The sequence below is a fragment of the Chiloscyllium plagiosum genome, unplaced genomic scaffold (assembly GCF_037043375.1).
Source record: "Chiloscyllium plagiosum isolate Xiang-an unplaced genomic scaffold, Cpla_swu_hap1 HiC_scaffold_47, whole genome shotgun sequence".
Lineage (NCBI taxonomy): Eukaryota > Metazoa > Chordata > Chondrichthyes > Orectolobiformes > Hemiscylliidae > Chiloscyllium > Chiloscyllium plagiosum.
Genome location: NW_028270185.1, coordinates 17,904,544 through 17,926,410, shown reverse-complemented (window position 1 = coordinate 17,926,410; position 21,867 = coordinate 17,904,544). Strand labels below are relative to the sequence as shown.

Here is a 21,867-nt window from a genome sequence, read left to right as displayed (position 1 = left end):
CAGTAACTTCAGTGGAATGGAAAATGAAGTAAGGGGGTTACAGGCAGCTGACCACATTCTGCCTCTTTCGTGTTCCTGCCAAAATAAAGCTTTGTTCCATAATGAGCTCTCAAGGCAGAAATGAACTGTGTACCATATTACTTGCCAAAATGATTGTTGATCAGCACAAGATCTGGGGTCTAACTGTGCTTTTACAACTTTCCTGAGAATTAATGATCTCAATTTCACAAGGCATTGAGGGATCTGCAACTTGCTACCTCTAGTTTCATACAGTAACCATCAAAATACTGCTCCACTCAACTTAGCTCAGTCATTTCAGGTAGGTTATTGATGAAATGGTAGTGTAAGTGGTCACATTGCTGGTTTAGTAATCAGGAGCCCAGCCAATGGCCTGAGAACATGGGCTCAAATCCCACCCTGGGAGCTAGTGGAAATTAAATTACACTTCTAAAATCTGGCAAATAAAACTGTTTCATTAATCATTAATACTAATTCTTGCAAAAACTCTCTGATTCACTAATATTGTTTAGGGAAGGAAATCTGCCAGTCTTCAACTGGTCTGGCCTACATGTGAGGTGGAAAAGCACAGCAGGTCAGGCAGCATCCGAGGAGTAGGAAAAGCGATGTTTCGGGCAAAAGCCCTTCATCAGGGCTTCATCATTCCTGCCCGAAACTTCGATTTTCCTGCTCCTCAGATGCTGCCTGACTTGCTGAGCATTTCCAGCACCACTCCAATTTTGACTCTGGTCTCCAGCATCTGCAGTCCTCATGTTCGCCTGGCCTACATGTGACTCCAGGGTCACAGCAATGTGGTCAACTCAACTGCCCTTTGAAATGGTCAAACAAGCCAATCAATTCAAGGATAAATAGGGACGGGATGGTCAACAAATCCTGGGCAATGACACATGAAAGAGAAAAAAGAAATGATGAAGTGTAATGAATGAGTTATTTTTTTCCCCCATTGTGAACTATCACTTATGATAACCATATATTAATGATAACCATATATTAATGATAACCACACAGATGGTATGCGCTGGTAACATTTTTATATCGTCTGTAACAGCAGGTTATTGAATTCAGCAGATAAAGCAAGCACATTATCACAAGGATATTGATTTATCTGCCACTTAAATATTTTATTTCTGCTATCATGCTTGTGGTAAATTCACTTTCTTCCAATGAAAAAAAAACAGCTTTTAGAATGCATGCTAAAAGCTGAGCTCTGACCTGCAATTTCTGTCGCTTTTAAATGGAGGAAGAGCAAGGTTACTTAAGCGTTTAAAGCGGTTACTCCTATCTGTCTTTATCAGCCAACTCCTTTTTTCACAGGCAATGAGAAAACTCAGCAGATTCACTGACTGCCATGAACACTGCATTTGCACTAGCTGCTGGAATCAAAGCAGACTCAATTTAGCCCAAATTGTGCCTTTCAGCTGAAGTGAAAATTTAGCCCACTGTTTCTCAATAATATTAAATGAAGAGACATAGTAGTCATTCAACATGAATGGGGATGAATTAGTTATAGACAGTAGTAATCATGACTTTATGAAGTAAAATCTACTTGATGGAGAATGTATAAGTAGATGAGTGAGAGTTCCAAAAAATAAAAACACACAATGCAACAATCCTTTCGCTGGCAATACTCATCAACATACCAGAACCGTTTTGTTTGCCTTCTGAAAAATAGATTAACCAATAAGGGGTTAAACATAATTAACTATTATACCTTTAGTACTCATCAAATCATTAAAACGTTACTGCCTTCTCACAAATGCTTTTAAAATAATTCCGCTGTTAATTTTAAAGCATACACACAATCTGCTAGTGTTATATATTCTACTCACACTAGAAACTCTCACCTGGCAATGCACTGAATTTGGGCATGTTCAAGATTATCAAATGTAACAAGCAAAATCAGACAGATATTCATTCAAATTATCATTGAACATGCACTGCAGATCATCATTAACCAAAAAAACAGCAATCTGATCAAAAGATGGAGAAGATTTTAAATGATAAAATTAATAACTCTTGATAATAGTCTATTCCAAACAATTTTATTTTAAAAATTTTGTTAATTTGTTTTAATCTTTTTAGGACACATAATCCTCCATTACTGAACCCCCTAGAGGTTCACTACTTGACTCTTTCATTAATTTTGAGAACAGGTGTTCCAGAAATGTTAGTTGTTACTTTTCCTGTATAAAATAAATTGTCATTTTAAAATCTCATTGAAAATTTGTGCTTTTTTTAAATTGTCAAAGCTAAATTGCCTTCTTATTGTAATCACTTCACTTATTGTTAAGCACATTAGATGAAGATGGTACTCTTGCATCTGCCATTGCATTCTAAGAGGTCTTGTGAAGCAGTGGATAGCATTCCTATCTTTTTGCCAGAAACTCCAGGTTCAAGTCCCACCTCAAGACTTGACAACCATGGAAACTGCATCATAATATAGGAATAACATATTATCAATCCACAAATTCGTCCAGAATGCCAATGGCAAGGGGGGAGAACAGGAATATTTCCTAAGTGTAATAGCCTCTCCTCATCCTCGACAAGGCACATGACATTCTCAAACTCATTTCCAGACTGAGCCGGTCAGACAAGAATCCCTAAACTTCATTCCAATCTTGGCCAGTTGAAGTTCCACTCCCAGCTTCCCAACATTCTCTAATTTACATAGGGGAATGGGGATGGTGAAGGATGGACGGCCTAACTTGGGCAAGGGAAGATTAGCAACAGACCCAGCAAACAGGAATATTTAGTCCTGGTAGTGTTAGGGGAAAGGAAGTGGCAGGGAGAAACAGCCTGGAGACTTGTCATGGGGATTTTTAAATTTTAGCCATCTTAATCTGCTCCTACCCTTTGTGGGTGGAGTAATAGCATTTCCTCAGGGTCCGTATGGAGAATCGGGCACATTTAGCCAGAGAACAATTTGTCTTATGCACAGGAGGGAGAAGTTAAAAAGGAAAAAAAAAGTTTGGCGATTCTAGCTACAATTCATCCGAAGTGTTTTACTGTAAGAAATATACAAGTCACCCGTTATGCCTCAACCTTTGAAAAATAATTTTGTACTTGTAAAAACTGTGTGCTATGGGCACCGTGCTGCGAATTGACTTTGGACTGGTTTTGGCTTTAAAGCTTGGTTCCTAGTGGATCACTTCACATCAGATCCAGAAGCAGCAAATTAATATGGAGCTCAAAACTCTTCAAATCGTTGTAATGCCACCAGGCCGGATCTGCATGTCATACATTTATGGCAAGTGGTCAACGGAATCAGACGCTGTTTTGTTGGTTTTGACCTACACAAAGATCACGTGAGAAAAGAAAAACAAGAAATAAACACCCCTAAACAATTATTTACCACTTTCACGTTTGATGACTGTGGACCAGAGAAAAGTGAAAAAGAAAAAAAGGACGGAAAATGAGTAAAAAATAGAAACAGAAATACAATCGCAATCATTCAGTAAATACTAATTAAATAAAATCAACTGAATCAATTATAAACTAGAATAGACTGATTAACTGATTTACAAAGCTAGAGGAAAGAAACTAAGCAAAACTCAATAAAGCAAGTGAAAAAATTAAAAAATATTTAAAGATGTAGGGCGTAAATCTCTAACATGAATATTACATGCTCCACCACAGTAATGCTTTTATACATCTTCAGAGAATGTTGTAATTATTTCCTCACAGATACATTACAGTTTCATAGCTATTATCTTGTTACTTCCTAATTTCAGATTTGCTTTTTATTCATCTAGTTGTTGTGTGCTGCAGCACATAGCTACTTACTGGTTCCATCTTCTGTGACCATGCCTAGACCTTCAGCCTTATTTTGTCTTTCAAAAGCATTGAGATCGAGCACGCTGTTAACACAAAATATCCACAACTGATAAGGAACAGAACTTAAAGTTAACACTTCTTGTATATCATTTCAACATATAAATAGAGTCATAGAGATGTACAGCATGGAAACAGACCCTTCGGTCCAACCCGGCCATGCCGACCAGATATCCCAACCCAATCTAGTCCCACCTGCCAGCACCCGGCCCATATCCCTTCAAACCCTTCCTATTTATATACCCATCCAAATGCCTCTTAAATGTTGCAATTGTACCAGCCTCCACCACATCCTCTGGCAGCTCATTCCATACACGTACTACCCTCTGCGTGAAAAAGTTGCCCCTTAGGTCTCTTTTATATCTTTCCCCTCTCACCCTAAACCTATGCCCTCTAGTTCTGGACTCCCTGATCCCAGGGAAAAGACTTTGTCTTTTTATCCTATCCATGCCCCTCATAATTTTGTAAACCTCTATAAGGTCACCCCTCAGCCTCCGACACTCCAGGGAAAACAGCCTGTTCAGTCTCTCCCTGTAGCTCAGATCCTCCAATCCTGGCAACATCCTTGTAAGTCTTTTCTGAACCCTTTCAAGTTTCCCAACATCTTTCTGATAGGAAGGAGCTCAGAATTGCACGCAATTTGCTTAAGAGAATGGCAAAATAAAACTTGCAAGACTTAATTACATTGAAGTTTCTGCTCTTGACCAGGCTTTGAGCTCTGGCGTTGCAGTACTTATCGCAGTGTAAGTTAGCTACATAAAGTTTTTATTACAGGATAGGTAGGCTATATAAAAATAGTTAAAAACCAATATCTGAAGCAGAGAAAGACACAAGGCTATAATGAGAGACAGCAGGGTAGTGGAGTTAAGTCTTTGAATGCAAAGATCAAATACAGAGGTAATGTTTCTATTAAGCTTTGCAGATGTGCTGCACTCTAAATTCTCTCACACACAAGTTGGCCTCTGAGTAACTGCACATGCACAACTGAGAGAACAACTTAAGGGGTCTTGTGCACTTAAGTAAATCACTTAGCACTCTCCAAAAGGAATTGATGTTGTGTGAATGACTTTGTACTGTAAATGTATTTGGTTTTATAAAATGAGAAATGTGTTATGTCTATAATATTAACATTTCAAAGCTAGTCTGGACATGTTCGCATATCTATGTACATTGCACTGTGCACGTTGAATTTGGCAGCATATGCTAATGATGTTCACAATGTGGCAGCTGTTGCTGGAAATGTCAAAAGCAATTCACATAAGGAGAAGGGAATAGATGCCTGTTACTGAAGTCTGTGATCATCATGACGATGGATGACAGAACTGCGAAGCTTATTATTTTTCCAGGGCACCAACATAGCCAGCCTCTTATTACTTAACAAGAAGAGCATTCATCAGTGGGGCTTCAAAATCACTGTTGGCAAGCTGCTCACTACATAACATCACAGTCAGAGAATGAGTGGGTGGAGTGCAGAGGAAAAACAAAAGCTAAATTTAGAGAATCTTGATAAAATTATTCCCTGCATTTCATATGCAAGATTCTGCCTAGGAGCACATACTGCCCAGATTTTTGCGAGGGGTGAGGGGTGAAGAGGAGAAGAAAAGAAAGGTAGTGTGGTGATAACATGGTGCTAACGACACTAGGACTAAAGCCCCAGGACACATGAGTGGGTGAAAGAGAGAGAGAGAGAGAGAGAGAGAGACAGACAGACAGGGAGGGAGAGACAAAGACAGAAACAAGGAGAAAGAGCGAGAGAGAAACAGAGACAGAGAGAGAGAGAGAAACAGAGACAGAGAGAGAGAGAGAAAGAGAGAGACAAAGAGAGGGACAGACAGAGAGAGAGAGACAGACAAAGAGAGGGACCGACAGAGAAAGAGAGACAGACAAAGAGAGAGAGAAAGAGACAGGGAGTGCGAGAAAGAGAGAGAGAGAGAGAGACAGACAGAGAGAGATTGCCAGGGAAAGAGAGAAGCTGATAATGAAGTCCATGAGTAGGTGAAAATGGGTTGGCTGTGCTGAAAGCAGCCCCTGTCATGACAGGGCCTAAGGCGGGTAAACGTCATGGAAAGAGGTGTTCAAGTCCTAAAATTATCACTGCTGAGTCTGGAAGGCTGGAGGTCCTCAAGCAGAAGATGTGATGTTGTTCTTTTGGCTAGCGTTGAGCTTCACTGGAGTACTGTAGCAAGCTTGAGACAGAGATGTTGGCCAAGGAACATGGGTTGAAGTGGCAGACAAGTGGAAACCCTGGGTTATTTATCACGGATAATCATAGGTGTTCTGCAATGCAGTCACACAGTCTCTGTTTTGTCTCTCCAGTGTAGAGAGGACCACTGTGAGCAGCAAATACAATATAGACAAATCGCTGCTTTAGATGGAAGATGTATCACAGTTTGGACATGAGGTGAATTGGGATGTTGGTCGGGTTCCGTCATCAGCAAAAATGCCACCTTTTACCAGCCACTGTTAGTTCTCAAGAAAATATTAACACTGTTTTCTCTCCATAGATGCTGCCAGACGTGCTGAGCTTCTCCAACAATTTCTTTTTTTTGTTACAGTTTTATGAAGCAATGCTAAATCTCTTTTTACCTCATTCTATTCCAATGGAATTAATCTCAATATCACAAACCTCTCCTAATAAATTTCCATCCCTTGTATTGTATTGTTCTAGTATTATAATGTGGTGACATTATTATCGCACAAGCAGAACTCTTATATTTTCCCTTTGTGAATGTAATGATATAGTATTAGTTGACCAATGATTTATACACCAAATCCTCGTTAATTGCAGGGGTTGGGACACGGATTTCCCACAGGTAACAGGAATACAGATACTGCAGCATGTAATTTGCCTATCTACCAGGAAGGACCACACAATCAGACCAGGCAAAAGATGGGATCGGGGCTGACACTGTAAGTGTGCAGATCTGCAGATGGTGAACCTGCAGAAAACGAGGACTGAGTGTACTGGAAATGTAACCAAATTGGCGACCCTGTCTATGGAACTTTATTGTAGCTGGGTTAAAATTGCAGAATTGCAACAATCTGCCTTGCAATATCACAGTGAAAAGCACTCACCTGCAGGTTTGCATGAGAGCTTGCACGCTTTGGAAGAAACCAATATCCTTTTTCTCTTTCAGGTAGTCTAGCATTTTCTAAACAAAGAATATAATACTTCAACATTTTTACCCTGATTATTTAGCCTTTATATAAAACTTCTGATGCAAATCACACTGAATTTCAGCCTTTGGACAGTGATGCATTTCTTGAACAAAATGTCATTATTAACAATTCAGTGCACAATCATATATGGTTATGCTATGATTAACTTTTGTATTGTATCAACTCTACCAGGTGTACAACAGCAATTAATAAATTTTTCTTGAATCAATCACTGTTGTGCATATTCTATTTCTCTCATAACTGTAAAAATATAATGTATTATGAAAATGTTGACATGATACTCAGTATAAAAAACGTGTGAAATGTAGGGTTACACAGATAAGGTAGAGTTTGGGGTGGGATGCTCTTCAGAGGGTTGGTGTGGACTCTGTGAGCCAAATGGCCTGCTTCCATGTTGTAGGGATTCTGTGAACACTTCACAAAGTGCAACTCAATAACGTGCAACATCCCAGGCAGTCTTCGACCAATTCACCTCCCCTTGCTCCTAGTCCTGAGCAATACTACCCACACTCCTGCATTAGGAAGATGAACAATATTCTAGCTTCCAGAAAAGATCTACTCCAACCCAAGCCTGCCTTATATAATGACCTCCTCAATTCACCAGCAAGGCATGTTTCCTCACTCCAACTCACACAACTAAACCCCATAACACCGAGGAGTAACAGCTGAGGACCAATGGCAGGAAGACTGGAAGGAGAAAGCGCCCCCTCACTGCAGATAGTAACGTTCATTCACCTGGCTTTAATCGCCCATGGTGAATGTTTTAACCTGTGTCTGAACTTGCTATGGCCTATGTGCAGCCACCTAACATCAGTGGGATTAGCAAGATCATTCAGACTGCAGCCATGGAACAGTCCTAACAATAACTCACACTGTCACACATAGTCTGCTGACTAAACTGAAGGTGGGCTGAAAGGTTCCACCCAACACATTGGGTGACAATGCTGACATTGAGTAAATAAAATTAAATTAGTGTTTAGTATTTCTTTACCTGTTGAACCTCACAATTACCACCATTCAGAATGGAAATACCAAGTTTCAGGGTTGAGGAAACCATTGCACCCGGCTCACCTGAAAAATATTTGCAAAACAGGCATCTGCTGAATGTTCAAGAACATCTTTTAGCTGAAGCTAACAAGATTACTGTCTTGTTTGTATTTTTACTTAACATTCTATTTGTCTTTTTGGTAAAATTACTACTGAGTTAAATAATCAGTCAGAAGTTACAGGACACCAGGTTACAGTCCAACAGGTTTATTTGAAATCACAAGCTGTCGGAGATGAAGTAAAGGGAGGCATACAAGCACAGAATAGATCAAAAATTACTTTGCCATTATCTCTCCACCTATATATTCTGTGCCTGTGTGCTTCTCTCCACTTCACCTGACGAAGAAGCACCATTCCAGAAACTTGTGATTTCAAATAAACCTGTTGGACTATAACCTGGCGTCGCGTGACTTCTGACTTTATCCACCGCAGTCCAACCGGCACTTTCACATCTTATATAATCAGAGCAGTGCTTGCATTATCATACTACTTCATTACGTGGATTTGCATGGAGTGAAACAGAAACAACTTAACAGGCACTGCCTTAGAAATTGTGCTGTGCAGTCCCCTCCTAGTTTCTCAAAATGACAGCAGTGAAGTGCATGCCTACTGACGGTAAACATCTCACCTTCCATATTTGACAAAGGAAAATGGGGGGGAACGGGACATCTGCACTCGGAAACAGATTAGATACTTGGATGGGCCCTCACAGAAAGATTAATCTTTTCTGAGGCAGTTACCGTTATTCCAAGAAACTAACACAAGTACATTTCTGGAACAACAAAAATAGCTCAAGTGAGAGTACCTCTGGCTGTGAAATCAGGAGGAGAAGGAGAGCTTCTCTTGGCCCCACCTTAAAGCAGCTACTCAATCACTGCAACTCCAAGCTGGCTGGGTCTGACTTCCTTCTACCTCTCCTCAAATACCAAGACAGGATGAATAAAACGTAGTTTAAAGTTTGTACAGCATGTACTTCATGCTACAAAAAAGGCTCAGAGCTAGGCAGGTGATATGCAAATACAAAGGAGATTCCCTCCCGCATGTTGACACCTTATTCTGGGTCTTCGGCCACTACTGTGGGTTAGATTAAACAAAATCCAAAGAACTGTGGATGCTGGAAATCAGAAACAAAAACAAAGACAGAAACTGCTGGAAAACCCAGCTTCTGTGGAGAGAAAGCAGAGTTAATACTTTAGGTCCAGTGACCTTTCCTCAGAACAGATTGTAGCTAGGAAAAGGTTGGTATATATGCTTAAGATAGGGTGGGTGGGTGCTAGGAGTAAACAATAGGTGGAGATGGTGTCCAGAGAAAGTAAGAGAGACAGAGAGAGAGAGAGAGAGAGCAAGAGAGAGAGAGAGAGAGAGCAAGAGAGGGCGAGCGAGAGAGAAAAATGGATTATAGGTCAGCCTAAGGGAATCAGACCATTAGCAGCTGACAATGCATAGGCTGTGGTAGCAGCTCATTGATGTCAAGGTCTGGGTGTTGAGGGAAGGACATGGGAGAAGGTGCTTAAGTTCTAAAATTGTTGCACTTGATATGGAGTCCTGAAGGTTGCAGAATCCTCAAGCAGAAAATCAGATGCTGTTCTCTCAGCTTGCGCAATGTGTCTCTGGAGCACTGCAGCAAGCTTGAGGTAGAGATGTTGGCAAGGGAACACAGTGGTGGGTGTTGAAGTAGCAGGCAACAGGGAGTTCAAGTCATTTTTGTGGACAGAACATCAGTGCTCTGCAAAGCGGTCGTCCATTGCATGTTTCCTGTCCCTAACATAGAGGTGATCACTTGTGAGCAGTGAATACAGTAGACTAGATTGAGTGAAGCGATGCGGATTAAACGTTACATTAGTGAAGCTGAAAAATTCATGTTTGTAAACTTCACATATTTTAAAATCTGTACCTTTGCATGCGCTGATCATTTGTAGAACCATCTCAGCAGCTCCCCGGCTGTGCAATCTGGATTGCTGGTAGAGGAGTCTTTGTTTCTCCATCTCTTTTTCCTAAGAGGATTGTACAATAGCATGAGTTTTCGCAGCTTAATAATTGGTTCATCTGCTTGATTGACAAAACGAGTCAATGATAGAACTCTATTACCCACTGCAAGCATGATTTAAAGTTTGTTACATTATCTTGGAGCTTCTCAGCAGAATTCTGTCAAAAGCCCTAATCCTTACATGACATTTGCTTTGATTTATTGAAATTACAAGAGAAGGTAGTGAGAAATACTGGGGAAATTTCTGAACTCTATCACTTGTGTGCTTTGCTTTATATACAAACCCAGGACAGACAAAATACAAGAGGCAGGCCCCTGTTGTACAATGACAGCTTGTACACACAGCGTAACTTGTACATGGTAAAATGCCCCAACAAGCTTCACAGGAAAATCAAATAAACAAACTATGACATCAAGCCACGTCAGGTGGTGTTAGGGCAGGTGACCAAAAGTTTGGCAAGAGATAAGTTTTAAAGATTCTGTGTTAACAGATGATAGAGAGTGGCAGAAAGACAGAGAAATTTAGGGAGGGAACCCCAGCAGCAGGTAAGGCCAGCAAGATCAGAGATACACAAGAGGACAGGATTTGAGGAGAACAGAGATCTTAGTAGGTTATAAGACTGCAGTAGGATTCAGAGATGAAGAGGGGTACGAAAACAAGAATCAGAATTTTAAAATCAAAGCATTGCCAGACTGGAGCCAATCTAGGGTAACTAACATAGGAATGATGAATGAGTGAGACTTACCATATTCAGAAATAAGATGAGAGAGAGAGATGCTTACTAAGCATTCTGCTGTGGTTTTTAGGGAACAAAGTGAGAATACTGGAGGACTGCAGAATTTGGAAGAGCTACTATTGGAGATGAATATTCAAATGAAGACTTTATAAAAGAAGTTAATGGGATTAGAAATAGAAAAATCATCAGTTGATGATGTGTCATAAATAAAAAGGTGAGCAGTATTATGTGTACTAGTGATGCATGACATTTTACTGTGGAACTGCACTTACATAGCAGCCGCCTGGTAGGTACAATTTGAGGAGAAAGTGAGGTCTGCAGATGCTGGAGATCAAAGTTGAAACTTTATTGCTGGAACAGCACAGCAGGTCAGGCAGCATCCAGGGAACAGGAGATTCGACGTTTCGGGCACAGGCCCTTCTTCAGGAAGAAGGGCCTGTGCCCGAAACGTCGAATCTCCTGTTCCCTGGATGCTGCCTGACCTGCTGTGCTGTTCCAGCAATAAAGTTTCAACAAGGTACAATTTTCAGTCAGAGTAAAAACCCCAGAATTTATTCAATTGTCTGGTTGCTTTATTTGATGGACAGGGACTGGATTTTAGAACTTAAACTGTCTTAAAATTTGGTAGCTCATTACTGACTTACTTCAAAGGTTAGCTCTACAGCTTCCTCATCTTCTTCCTCAGCACCTTCCTCTTTAATATGACAACTCTGAAATAAAAAAAAACAGGACTAGTAGTGAGTAACTTCTTAATTTTATAAGAAAAACCACAATACGAATTAGGCTACAAAACTAACACAAAATATACACGTTTGCTATAGTTCCATGTATCACTTATACTAATTCATAAAGGTTCAAATCTTACAATCTGTTGTTAGGGTGAGAATTCCTATTTCCAACACAGGGCATACTAAAAGATGCCCACTTACCTGTGAGGGAGATTTCTGGTTGAACTTTGGAGTCAGAGCAGCTCAGTCCAGGAATCCATGCAGACAGCAATGAGATGGATTAGTACTGAAACCTTTGGCAGCAGTAACTGCTGTGTTACACAGTTTCAAGATTCTAAAGACACTGACAGCTATTTACAGAAAGGTAAGTTGGAAGGTATGTAGGATGCCAGGTGGCTGAGGGATTTGTTTGGCTGTTGGGTAGGGGGGGTAGGGTGCCTGATGGTGAAGTAGCAGCAGCATGGCTGGTGATTGGAAGATTAAGTTGGCAAGTGTGTGGTGGTCATAGTAACTGGTGTGTGGGTAGCATACCTGCTGAGTGAGGGGACAGGGTGCCAGGTGAGCAGGCATAGGGTAGCAGGTGAGTCCAGACTTCGCAGAAGTTGTGTGGAGCAGGGATAAGGGAGAATTGAAGGCTGTTGGGGGTGGGTCCAGTCAGGATGAAGGGAGGGCTGTTGTCGAGACTGGAGGAGGGGTGGGAGAGTTGGGTCAAAAGAGGGGGGAAATCAATTTGCAGGGGCATGGAGTTACATGTTGAGAGTATTTGTGTCAGATTAGAGGAAAGGGGGCTTATTTTGTGTTTTAGTGATGAATTGGATCGGTCAGTCTTATAATTATCCAGGAGTTTGAGCAGGTTTTCATTCCTCTAACTTTTCAAAAGTTGGGGATAGTTTCAGAGTTTTCCACATGCTAGATAATTATTCAGCTAAAGTTTCAATTTCTGGGGCAAGTTCCATAGAGTCAACCACATTGGGACGTCCGCATGATCCTGACACACATCTCCTGTCTACATTTCTGGATAACTATCTTCCCATTCGATGACCTGGACCATGATTTCATATCTGTTGTATGGAAGCATTTCGTTTCTTTTTGGAAGTTGCTACAGGAACTCAGCATTCTTATATGAATATGGTGAATGATAAAATTACAAGTGAGGATGCTTGCATTAGCTTAAATACTTTTCTTTTTACACCCACTCTTTAATTGTGGCCTATGATTGTGTAGAAACATCCTTGTGGCCAGCACTTGTGTCGGAGGCTTGATGGTGCAAAAGCCATGCTAAAGCAGCCGAGGTCTCTGCTATCTTCAGTTAACACCCACATGTATGGATTTCCAACAAAGAAACTGGATAGTGATCCGAAGAGGCGACTGATCAATTTTTCTCATGATTATGTAGGTTAACGATAGTAACTCGATCAGTATCCTGGTTGAGATTCCCCAACATTGCAGATTTGGAATCAGAGTTAAAACCTCTGGCTTTCTGTGCTTCAGTGTGAGCTGTAAGTCCACTACTTTTCTTTAAAATAGCATCACAGGATCTTTATCACCTAAGTAAGCATGTGTGGGCTTGCTTTAATAAAGAATGGCACCTTGGACACTGCAACACTCCCTCAGTACTGTATTAGATCAATCTTGATCCAAGCTATTTGGTGATACGGAAAACAAAGACAACTCCTTTGTGGATAGAGTTTACTGATTACTCAGTCCCTTTCGCTCAGTGTTACAGATTTTACTTCTTTGCAGGGCGTGGTCCAAACTCCCAAGGCCTTCTGGGTCAGAGGTAGAGACACTGCCACTGCACGATGTGAGCCCCTTTCCTGTTTTATAATTTCTCTTTTTATATCCAGAAGTGCCCTTACGCATAACTGAACAAACCGTTAGAGATGTTCACAATTAATGACAATTGATTATTACCATCTATTTCTTAACTTTACATAAATACGGGAATAACTTAATGTGATTAACCAAAAATCAAAACACATAAATGCCAGAGTAAATTTGTTTAAATCTTTTTGGAGGAGGTGGTGGGGGCAGCAATGGCTAGATCTTCTGCACTTGTATAGGAGGCACTACAGGAGAAGTTCACACTTAAAGGAGAGCTATCTTGAGTTTCTCCAACATCCTGGACCTAGCCAAGTAATCAGTGTTAGATGCAATTGATTATTTCACTGTAACAAAGCTATTGTTGCCACTGGAGCTGAATATCCCTGGCACCCATAACTTACTTGCATTGGAAAAATGTCTCCAGATTCCCACTATGCACTGGCTACATGTTGTGTTGGAGGATTGGGATGGACGCGACTGGTATGCATTTACAGGCATGAATAAATCTTCACAAACATACTACTGACCTCGAACTTCAAAATTTCGGATGGAGTGAGTGGTTAGAGGTGGCTTAGGACACGGACTATAACTTTATTGAATGCAGAGCAGAGACCATGGGATTTCAGTCTGACTGAATAATCAGGGAGTCACCAGCTTGAAATTTTAACTTCTGGATTCCCCAGGGATTTTTGTTTGGAGAAAAAGTAGCACGATAGGCAGCAACCGATTCAAAATATTGGCTACCTTTCGATTTTCAAATGTGAAAAATAAATTTTGTTGAAATGTATACAACACAGCAGTTTCACAAGTGTATTTCATGTTTAAAAATAAAATCACTTCATGCTATTGTTTAGTCTCTGTTGAAAGGCCTCTAAATATCTATTAGAATAAATGACTGTGTACTAACCTTTGCCATGATATCGGCATATGACATGTAGAGATGGTCCATTTCTAGTTTGCTGTGTAATTCAAAAAACAATGTTTTTTAACATACTGAAATCTGAATGAAAATGCAATTGAAACCTTCCATTTTAAAAGGCATCATTTTATAAATTAGCTCGCACAAATCGTCATAAATCTAAGTATGCATCAAAGGCATATTTTTGTTATTTTTGAAACAGCACAAAATATATACTCCACCTTAACAATGCTATTACTCCATCAAAATAATGTTTGATGTTTGAATATACAGTTTTATTTCAGAATACAGCAAACCATACCAAATCACATTTAATTTTTCATGTACTTTCGATTTTTTTTCATAATCTCTTGCTGCACTGGAGTTCCATTTTTGCAATATTGAGCGATTTAAAAAGAATATGCTTCTTTCTCGGACAACAGAAAATTTAGGTTAAGGAAACCAACCAATGACTGGATTTTTCACAGAGTTGCATGGACTTCAGAGCTTTTAGAAACAGGAGATGGAACCTGGGAGATCTGACCCAATTTCCAGATGATCCCATTTTTACCAGAAGAGGTGATGGGGATCCTGTGAAAAACATAGGCATGAACAGGAAATGGCTGGGCCTGTGCACAGGCAAGAAACCTGATTTGCACTTCAGAAAGATCTCAACTTACCACGTATGTACCATGGCATAAATGCCCATGAAGGGTGGGGCAGTGTACATAGGACTGTCGAACTGTACAATTATTTAAACCCCCCCCCCCCCCGCCACCGCCCTTTCCTTTAACAAAAACTTGTCTCAGTAAGGATAAAAATCTGCTCTGCAAATGTCAGCTGATTTTTGCTGACATAGTCTAAACACGGAGAATCGACGTTTCAGGCATAAGCCCTTCTTCAGGAAATGGCTGGGCCACTTTAACTTAGTGCACAGGCAAGAAATCTGATTTGCCCGAAATGTCGATTCTTCTGCTCCTCAGATGCTGCCTGGCCTGCTGTGTTTTTCCAGCACCACATTTTTCAACTCTGGTACACCAGCATCTGCAGTTCTCACTTTCTCATAATCTAAACACTATCATTGTCACGTTATTTCTACTTGACCTCTTCCTCATTATTGGTGGGGTTGCGCAAGTCACAGTTTAATTGATAGTTCCAAGACATTATTAAAAAATTAGCTATTTTCAATATGGGATTATTAATGCAACTGTTTGTTTCTACAAGACACATAAATGTTATGTGGATTTCTACATCTACCACCCTTACAAGCAGTGAGTTCCAGATTCCCACCATCCTCTGGTGATCATTCTTTTCCTCACATCTCCTCTAAACATCCTGCTCCTTACCTTAAATCTCTATAACCCACCCTGAATCATTGATGCCTACCACAAAGAGAAGTTCCTTCCAGTCTACTATACATATGTGCTCCTCATAACTTTATGTATCCCAATCATGTCTTCCTTCAGTCTACTCTGCTCCAAGGAAAACAAACCCACTATAACTGAAATTCTCCAGCCCAGGAAACATCCTGGTAAATCTCCTTTGCAATCTATTGATCATATCCCTCCTATAATGTGGATCCCAGAACTGCAAACAATATGCTAGCTGCGGTCTATCCAATTTTTTATCCAGTTCTAGCATTACATCCCTGCTCTTAAACTACATTGCTCAGCTAATAAAGGCAAGTGTCCGTTATTTATCAAGATTAAGTTCCATTTGCAACTTCAGCCCAGCTGACCAGTCCATCTATATCCTGTTGCAATCTAAGGCTATCCTCCTCACTATTTACTACCTCACTAATTTTCATTTCATCCATAAATTTATTGATTGACCTTCATACATTCAAGCCTAAAACATTTACATACATCATAAAGAGCAAGGCTCTACCACTGATCCCTGGAAACCCATTGGATACAGGCTTCAAGTCAAAAACACCCCTTGACCATCACACTCGGCTTCCTGCCACTCAGCCAGTTCTGGATTCAAGTAGTCAAACTTGATCCCCTGGGCTTTTACCTTTGCTATCCGTTTCCAATGTGGAATGTTATCAAAAGCTTTGCAGAGGTCCAAGTAGACTACATAGAAAGCATTATGCTCTTGCACACATCTGGTCATCTCTAAAAAAGTTCAATCGAGTTGGTCAGACATGACCTCCCCTTAACGAAACCATGTTGACCAATCAAGATTAATTCCTGCCTCTCAAATGCAGATTAGTCCTGTCCCTCAGAATTGCTTCCAATAGTTTTCCCATTAGCGAGGTTAGACTGACTGGCCTATAGTCTCCTGGTTTATATTTTCCACCCTACTTGAATAATGGTACCACATTGGCTGTCATCCAGTCTTCTGTCACTTCTCCTGTGGCCACAGAGGAATTGAAAATTATTGTCAATACTCCTGCTTTATTTGGACTGGTTGAAAATATTGGGTTCCAAGAAATAAAATGACATGTAATAGTAACCATTTTCTGTTGCTAAATTATGGGAACATTTGAACATCACTATCAATTAACTGAGTTTTCACACACCTGAGGATGTGAGCACTTTGATACGGTAAGAATTAAGGATCCTGAATAAGTAGATTTTTTTCAGTACAGTACAGAACTCTAATGAATTAATTGGCTCAACATTATAGTTTTTGCTCTCTAGATCCCATTCTTTGGGCAAGCTCAAATAATTCTGAGTCGTCGGAGACTAAAACAAGGTAAGAATTAAAAGTCACAACAATTCATTACAACGATTACAAGCTGCTGTGATCATCATGACTCAGTGCCAACCTTCCATTCATTCTCTGGTATCAATGAACTGTTCTCAACTGCTATCACAGATTGATACTTTTCCCAGTCTATGTGCCAATGCATTAAATCTGAACTGAGGCTTGTTAACAAAATGTAATAACATTACTTCTGAATAGTTGACTGCCAGTGTTCATTATTTGTGGCGCCTGAACCCAAAATCTCTCAATACTATCAAGAAAGGTACTTGTTTTTAAATCAGAAAGGATTGATCAGATTATTTTTTTCTTCCTTTTAGAGACTAGGACTTCTTATTTTTTGTGCTTTTCAATGATATGGACTAAAAAGAAGAATGATTTTAAACCCAGGGATTTACAAGGATGGTTGCCATGTTTTGAATCCAAGGAAGGTAAAGAATTTGACACCTGTTATGAACCTTTTGGGTCACTGTGGATTCTAGAAATGAAGGTGAACTGGAGCCATACGATCGTTTACAAGTGAAACTGATTGATAATTGGTTCCTAGTTCACAATTCATGACAATGGCCTTCTGCCTGCCAACAAGGTGACTGTTTGTCAGGCAGCTAAATAGCTTGGGCTATGAACAAGATAGAGAGAAGCCAGTCAGGCCTGAAGAGAAACCAGGTCTATAGTAAGCCACTTACAATCAGAGAAAACTCAGCTTATTTTTCCAGCAGATGCTGAAAGTTATGATTTTGAATTGGATAGGTCAGAGACCAACCTAATAGATCTTATGAACAAAGACTATGAAACTGTTTTGCCAGTTTTCCCTCTGGCCATGTGCTTTTTTCCCATGCTGATCTGAATTATAAAGGGGAGTTTATAGGGGTTTAGAATTTTACTTTCTACAGTTCATCTAATTTAATTTGTTTACCTGTGGCTAGAATCTAATGGCCCATAATAAGGAGCGATTCTTAAGTACAGGAATTTGGCTTTATGTCAACCTGGGCCAGGAATTAAGGGCATTTTGAACAGTCCTTGTAACTTTTGTTACAACTCTAGGTATAGTGAGGATTGATTTCCAGTGCACTACACCAATGACTTGTGTCAATCTGATAGGAATCTTTAAATTTAGCAATGGATTGGATGAGATAGATGCGGAGGGATTGTTTCCACCTGAAAAAGAACCCAAAGCTATGACCAGAAATACATGCTGCAGAACAGTAACATGTTCAGAAAGAAATATAGAGAAACTCCTTTACTCAAGATGTGGTTCAGACAAATAGATGAGTTCAGAAGTAGACTAGTACATGAGAGCAAAGGAAATAGAAAGGCATTCTGAAAGGCAGATATTCAGTAGATGGAACAAGCAGAAACTTATGTGGAGTATCCTCAGTATGGATTATTTGACTTGAACGATCTGTTTCTATGCTGCATATTTATATAATTAGATATTGATAAAGTATATTTCTCACACATTGAAAAAATCTGAGAATCTTTTGTACACCACCAACCTGCAATTCTAATTTTTGCATTGAAGCTATTTTATTGACCTACTCAGAGATTTTATTATACATCTCTGAAGCAGATGAGACTTGAACCCGGGTCTCCTAAGTAGGAAACTACAATGGTGTCACAACAGCCCCTAAATTTAAAACAATGCCAATTATTTCTGTGTTGACTACATTATCACAATGGTGATGGTGGCATTTAAAAATAGATTTTATTCTCATTTCAAACACACTGCAAAAGCAATCCCAGATGATTCAGAAGCCAAATAAATGTCCTGAAATACTGGCCCAACATTATCTCTTAACACAAATTCTGAATGCATCATGATGAGGTTATGATATCCCTCCCTAAAAGTTCTCCTGTTTGTTTTGAACAAGGCTGCAATTTTTAAGGCATGGTTTTGTTGTAGACTCACCTCCTAGAATGCAGTAGTGATTAGATGTTTACCCATATAGGACCCTTAAATAAGAGTGTTTCCCTCCTTTTAATCTTTCAACACTAATGGTTTCTGCCCCTTTTTGTCTTTCAACTTTGAAGTGAGAAGGCAAAGTATTAATTCACCCTCATTCACAAACATCCTCAATGCAACATTTTAATAAAAGCTGCAAATAACTTTTAATGCTAAACTGCACACAGTATTATGTAAATCCCTACCTTTTCTCAGTCAGAGCAGTACGGCTAAAGTGTAGAATCAACTGATGGAGTGGATCAGGTTTTGTCTCCTCTGTTTCTTCCTCCTCCTCTTCCTCTTCACCTGATTTCTATTCGTGCATCAACCACAATGAACAGTGTAACTTTAATAAAGACCTGAACAAACTTTACTGGGTTCCAATGTGTTGCTACATACACATTTATATATGCAACATTGTGCAAAGCAATCTTGCATTAAAACCCAACATTTTAATAATACTTTACATCATTTGTTTCATCAGTGTTTGAAGAACTTCATTTTTTAAAATCTCTATTTACTAACATAACTTCCATGTTCAATCTCACACAAATCACAATCATTTGCACAAGGAACACACACTGATTTATTTCTGTTCAGGCCAACATATATCTTGTATTAGTGATTCTGTGCACGTGCACCATAGTTAATCCAGTATTAGTTTCATTTCATTATTAGTTTTAACAGTGAGAAACTCACATTAGAAAGCAACACCTTGCAGAAGATTTTATAAAATCATCACAAGAACTTTGATTATTTAAAAACAAAGTCCGTTTACTTTGAGCATCTTTCATGCCTCTGGTCTTCAACTCCTCTTCATTGAAGCCTCACCTGTAGTACTGCTGGATCCTTTTCTAATAGAATTGTTTCCTTAGACAATATATTAAAAGTAGGTTCACTTTTAATTATTTTAAAGATAAGATAAAACCTCCATTGATGAGCTGTCCCTGTTTCTGACCTATGTCAAATTATGAAGACAAATGGGAAAAAGCAGTATTCCTTGGTATCCTAACGTATTATCTGACGATTGATAGTGTATAGGGTTGGGATTTGGTAGACCATTCTGAGTGGATTTCTGATAATCATACAGACAATGGGATAAGTTGTTACTTTCACCACCAGGATTGAAATCAGCAAATCAGATTATCCAACCGTCACAGATTCCATCCAATTCACAGTCCACTGAAATCAAAAGAATATAAATCGGGTAGAATCTTCTTTGGGTAAGTCATGCACTCATTAGGTTACCAACCATGTCGGGAAGTGGAACAATCACCTTAACCATTTTGAGGTCAGATGTGTATAAATTCAACAGGTCAAGAAAATGGTACCTCAGCTTAAAGCCTCATTCATAGAGTCATAGAGATGTACAGCATAGAAACTGAGCCTTTGGTCCAACCCGTCCATGCCGACCAGATATCCCAACCCAATCTAGTCCCACCTGCCAGCACCTGGCCCATATCCCTTCAAACCGTTCCTATTCATATACCCATCCAAATGCCTCTTAAATGTTGCAATTGTACCAGCCTCCACCACTTCCTCTGGCAGCTCATTCCATACACACACCACCCTCTGTGTGAAAAAGTTGCCCCTTAGGTCTCTTTCATATCTTTCCCCTCTCAGCCTAAACTTATGAACTCTAGTTCTGGACTCCCCCATCCCAGGGAAAAGACTTTGTCTATTTATCCTATCCATGCCCCTCATGATGATATAAACCTCTATAAGGTCACCCCTCAGCCACTGATGCTCCAGGTAAAACAGCCTCGGCCTATTTAACCTCTCCCTATAGCTCAAATCTTCCAATCCTGGCAACATCCTTGTAAATCTTTTCTGAACCCTTTCAAGATTCAATCCACATTGTCTACGTATGAGTATTTTTTCAGCTGTTGCATATTTTTTTTGTCAGGAACAGCAGCACAGGACTATTACAGGTAATAACAGGACCTATTCCTCAGTTTTCCCTAATTTAGTTTGTCTTGAAGGTTGTTAAAGACATCCCGTGATTCTTACTGATAGAGCAAGAGAGTACAAAATGAAAGAGATTATGCTAAGCCTTCATAAACTATTTGTCAGATTTAATTGGGCTTCTGTATCCCACACTTTAGGAAAATTTCAATTGCTTGGTCAGTTGCAGGACAGACTTACTGAAACAGCACCAAGTGTGGGGGACCTCTGTTAGGATAACAGACTAGAGAAATACAGATTTGTCCTCCTCAGGGCTGAGAAGTTACAAGGAGATTTGATAGAGATGATCAACTCTTGAATAGGCTTGACAGAGTCTGCAAAGAGATTTTTTGATTCTCCTAATGGTAAAAGGCTTAAAGCAGGGTGGACAGATTTAAAATAAGTTGCAAAAGAACTCGAGGTAGTGTGAGGAAACACATTATTGACCTGTTGTCATTCTCTGAAATTCTCATTTAATGTTCTGCTTTTTCATACAGAACATTCAGCTTTTTGACTTTACAATGCAAATTTTGTTGTAAAATAATTTTCATGCACAAAAATGAACTTATTACAAATATATGATCTGCATTAACACTTTTGTATATATTTTCCACAACTAGTTATATTTATATTGGCTTTTTTTTATGCCCAGCCACACTGCATATCTTAGTCTACTTGGATTATGTTGCTTTAGTGCCTTTCGTTTGCATCAGTATCACTGTAAATAGATAGCAAAGTCAAAAATCACACAACATCTGGTTTATAGTCCAACAGGTTTATTTGAAACTACAAGCTTTCAAAGCCCCTGCTTCTTCCTCAGGCAGCTTATAAAAGAGAACATATCGGACACAGAATTTATAGTAAAAGATCAAAGGGTCATACAACTTATGGGAATGCATTGAACAAACTAGCTAGTTATTAAGTCTTTAATAGTATTTAATCAGTTAGAATAGAGATGCAGGTTTCGATTGATTAATATGTAGATCCCTGCCCCAAGATAACTTCAGGTTTTATCAGAATAA

General features: G+C 39.6%; 1 protein-coding gene across 15 annotated transcripts in view; it reads right to left on the bottom strand.

Annotated features, from left to right (window-relative positions):
- The window catches only part of LOC122542710 (ryanodine receptor 1-like), a 404,506-nt gene that overhangs the window by 62,798 nt on the left and 319,841 nt on the right, over positions 1 to 21,867 (bottom strand). For 6 of the 15 annotated variants that reach the window (XM_087983942.1, XM_087983946.1, XM_087983948.1 and 3 more), the window contains 8 exons: positions 19,108 to 19,214; positions 14,260 to 14,311; positions 11,445 to 11,510; positions 9,971 to 10,070; positions 8,021 to 8,100; positions 6,925 to 7,001; positions 3,802 to 3,875; positions 3,371 to 3,388 (listed from right to left, as the gene is read on the bottom strand). In XM_087983942.1, the coding sequence (XP_087840068.1) occupies positions 3,371 to 3,388; positions 3,802 to 3,875; positions 6,925 to 7,001; positions 8,021 to 8,100; positions 9,971 to 10,070; positions 11,445 to 11,510; positions 14,260 to 14,311; positions 19,108 to 19,214 (574 nt within the window). Of the gene's footprint in view, positions 1 to 1,658; positions 1,680 to 3,370; positions 3,389 to 3,801; positions 3,876 to 6,924; positions 7,002 to 8,020; positions 8,101 to 9,970; positions 10,071 to 11,444; positions 11,511 to 14,259; positions 14,312 to 19,107; positions 19,215 to 21,867 lie in introns of all 15 variants that reach the window. The other 9 variants (XM_087983945.1, XM_087983949.1, XM_087983954.1 and 6 more) reach the window with 2 other exon arrangements.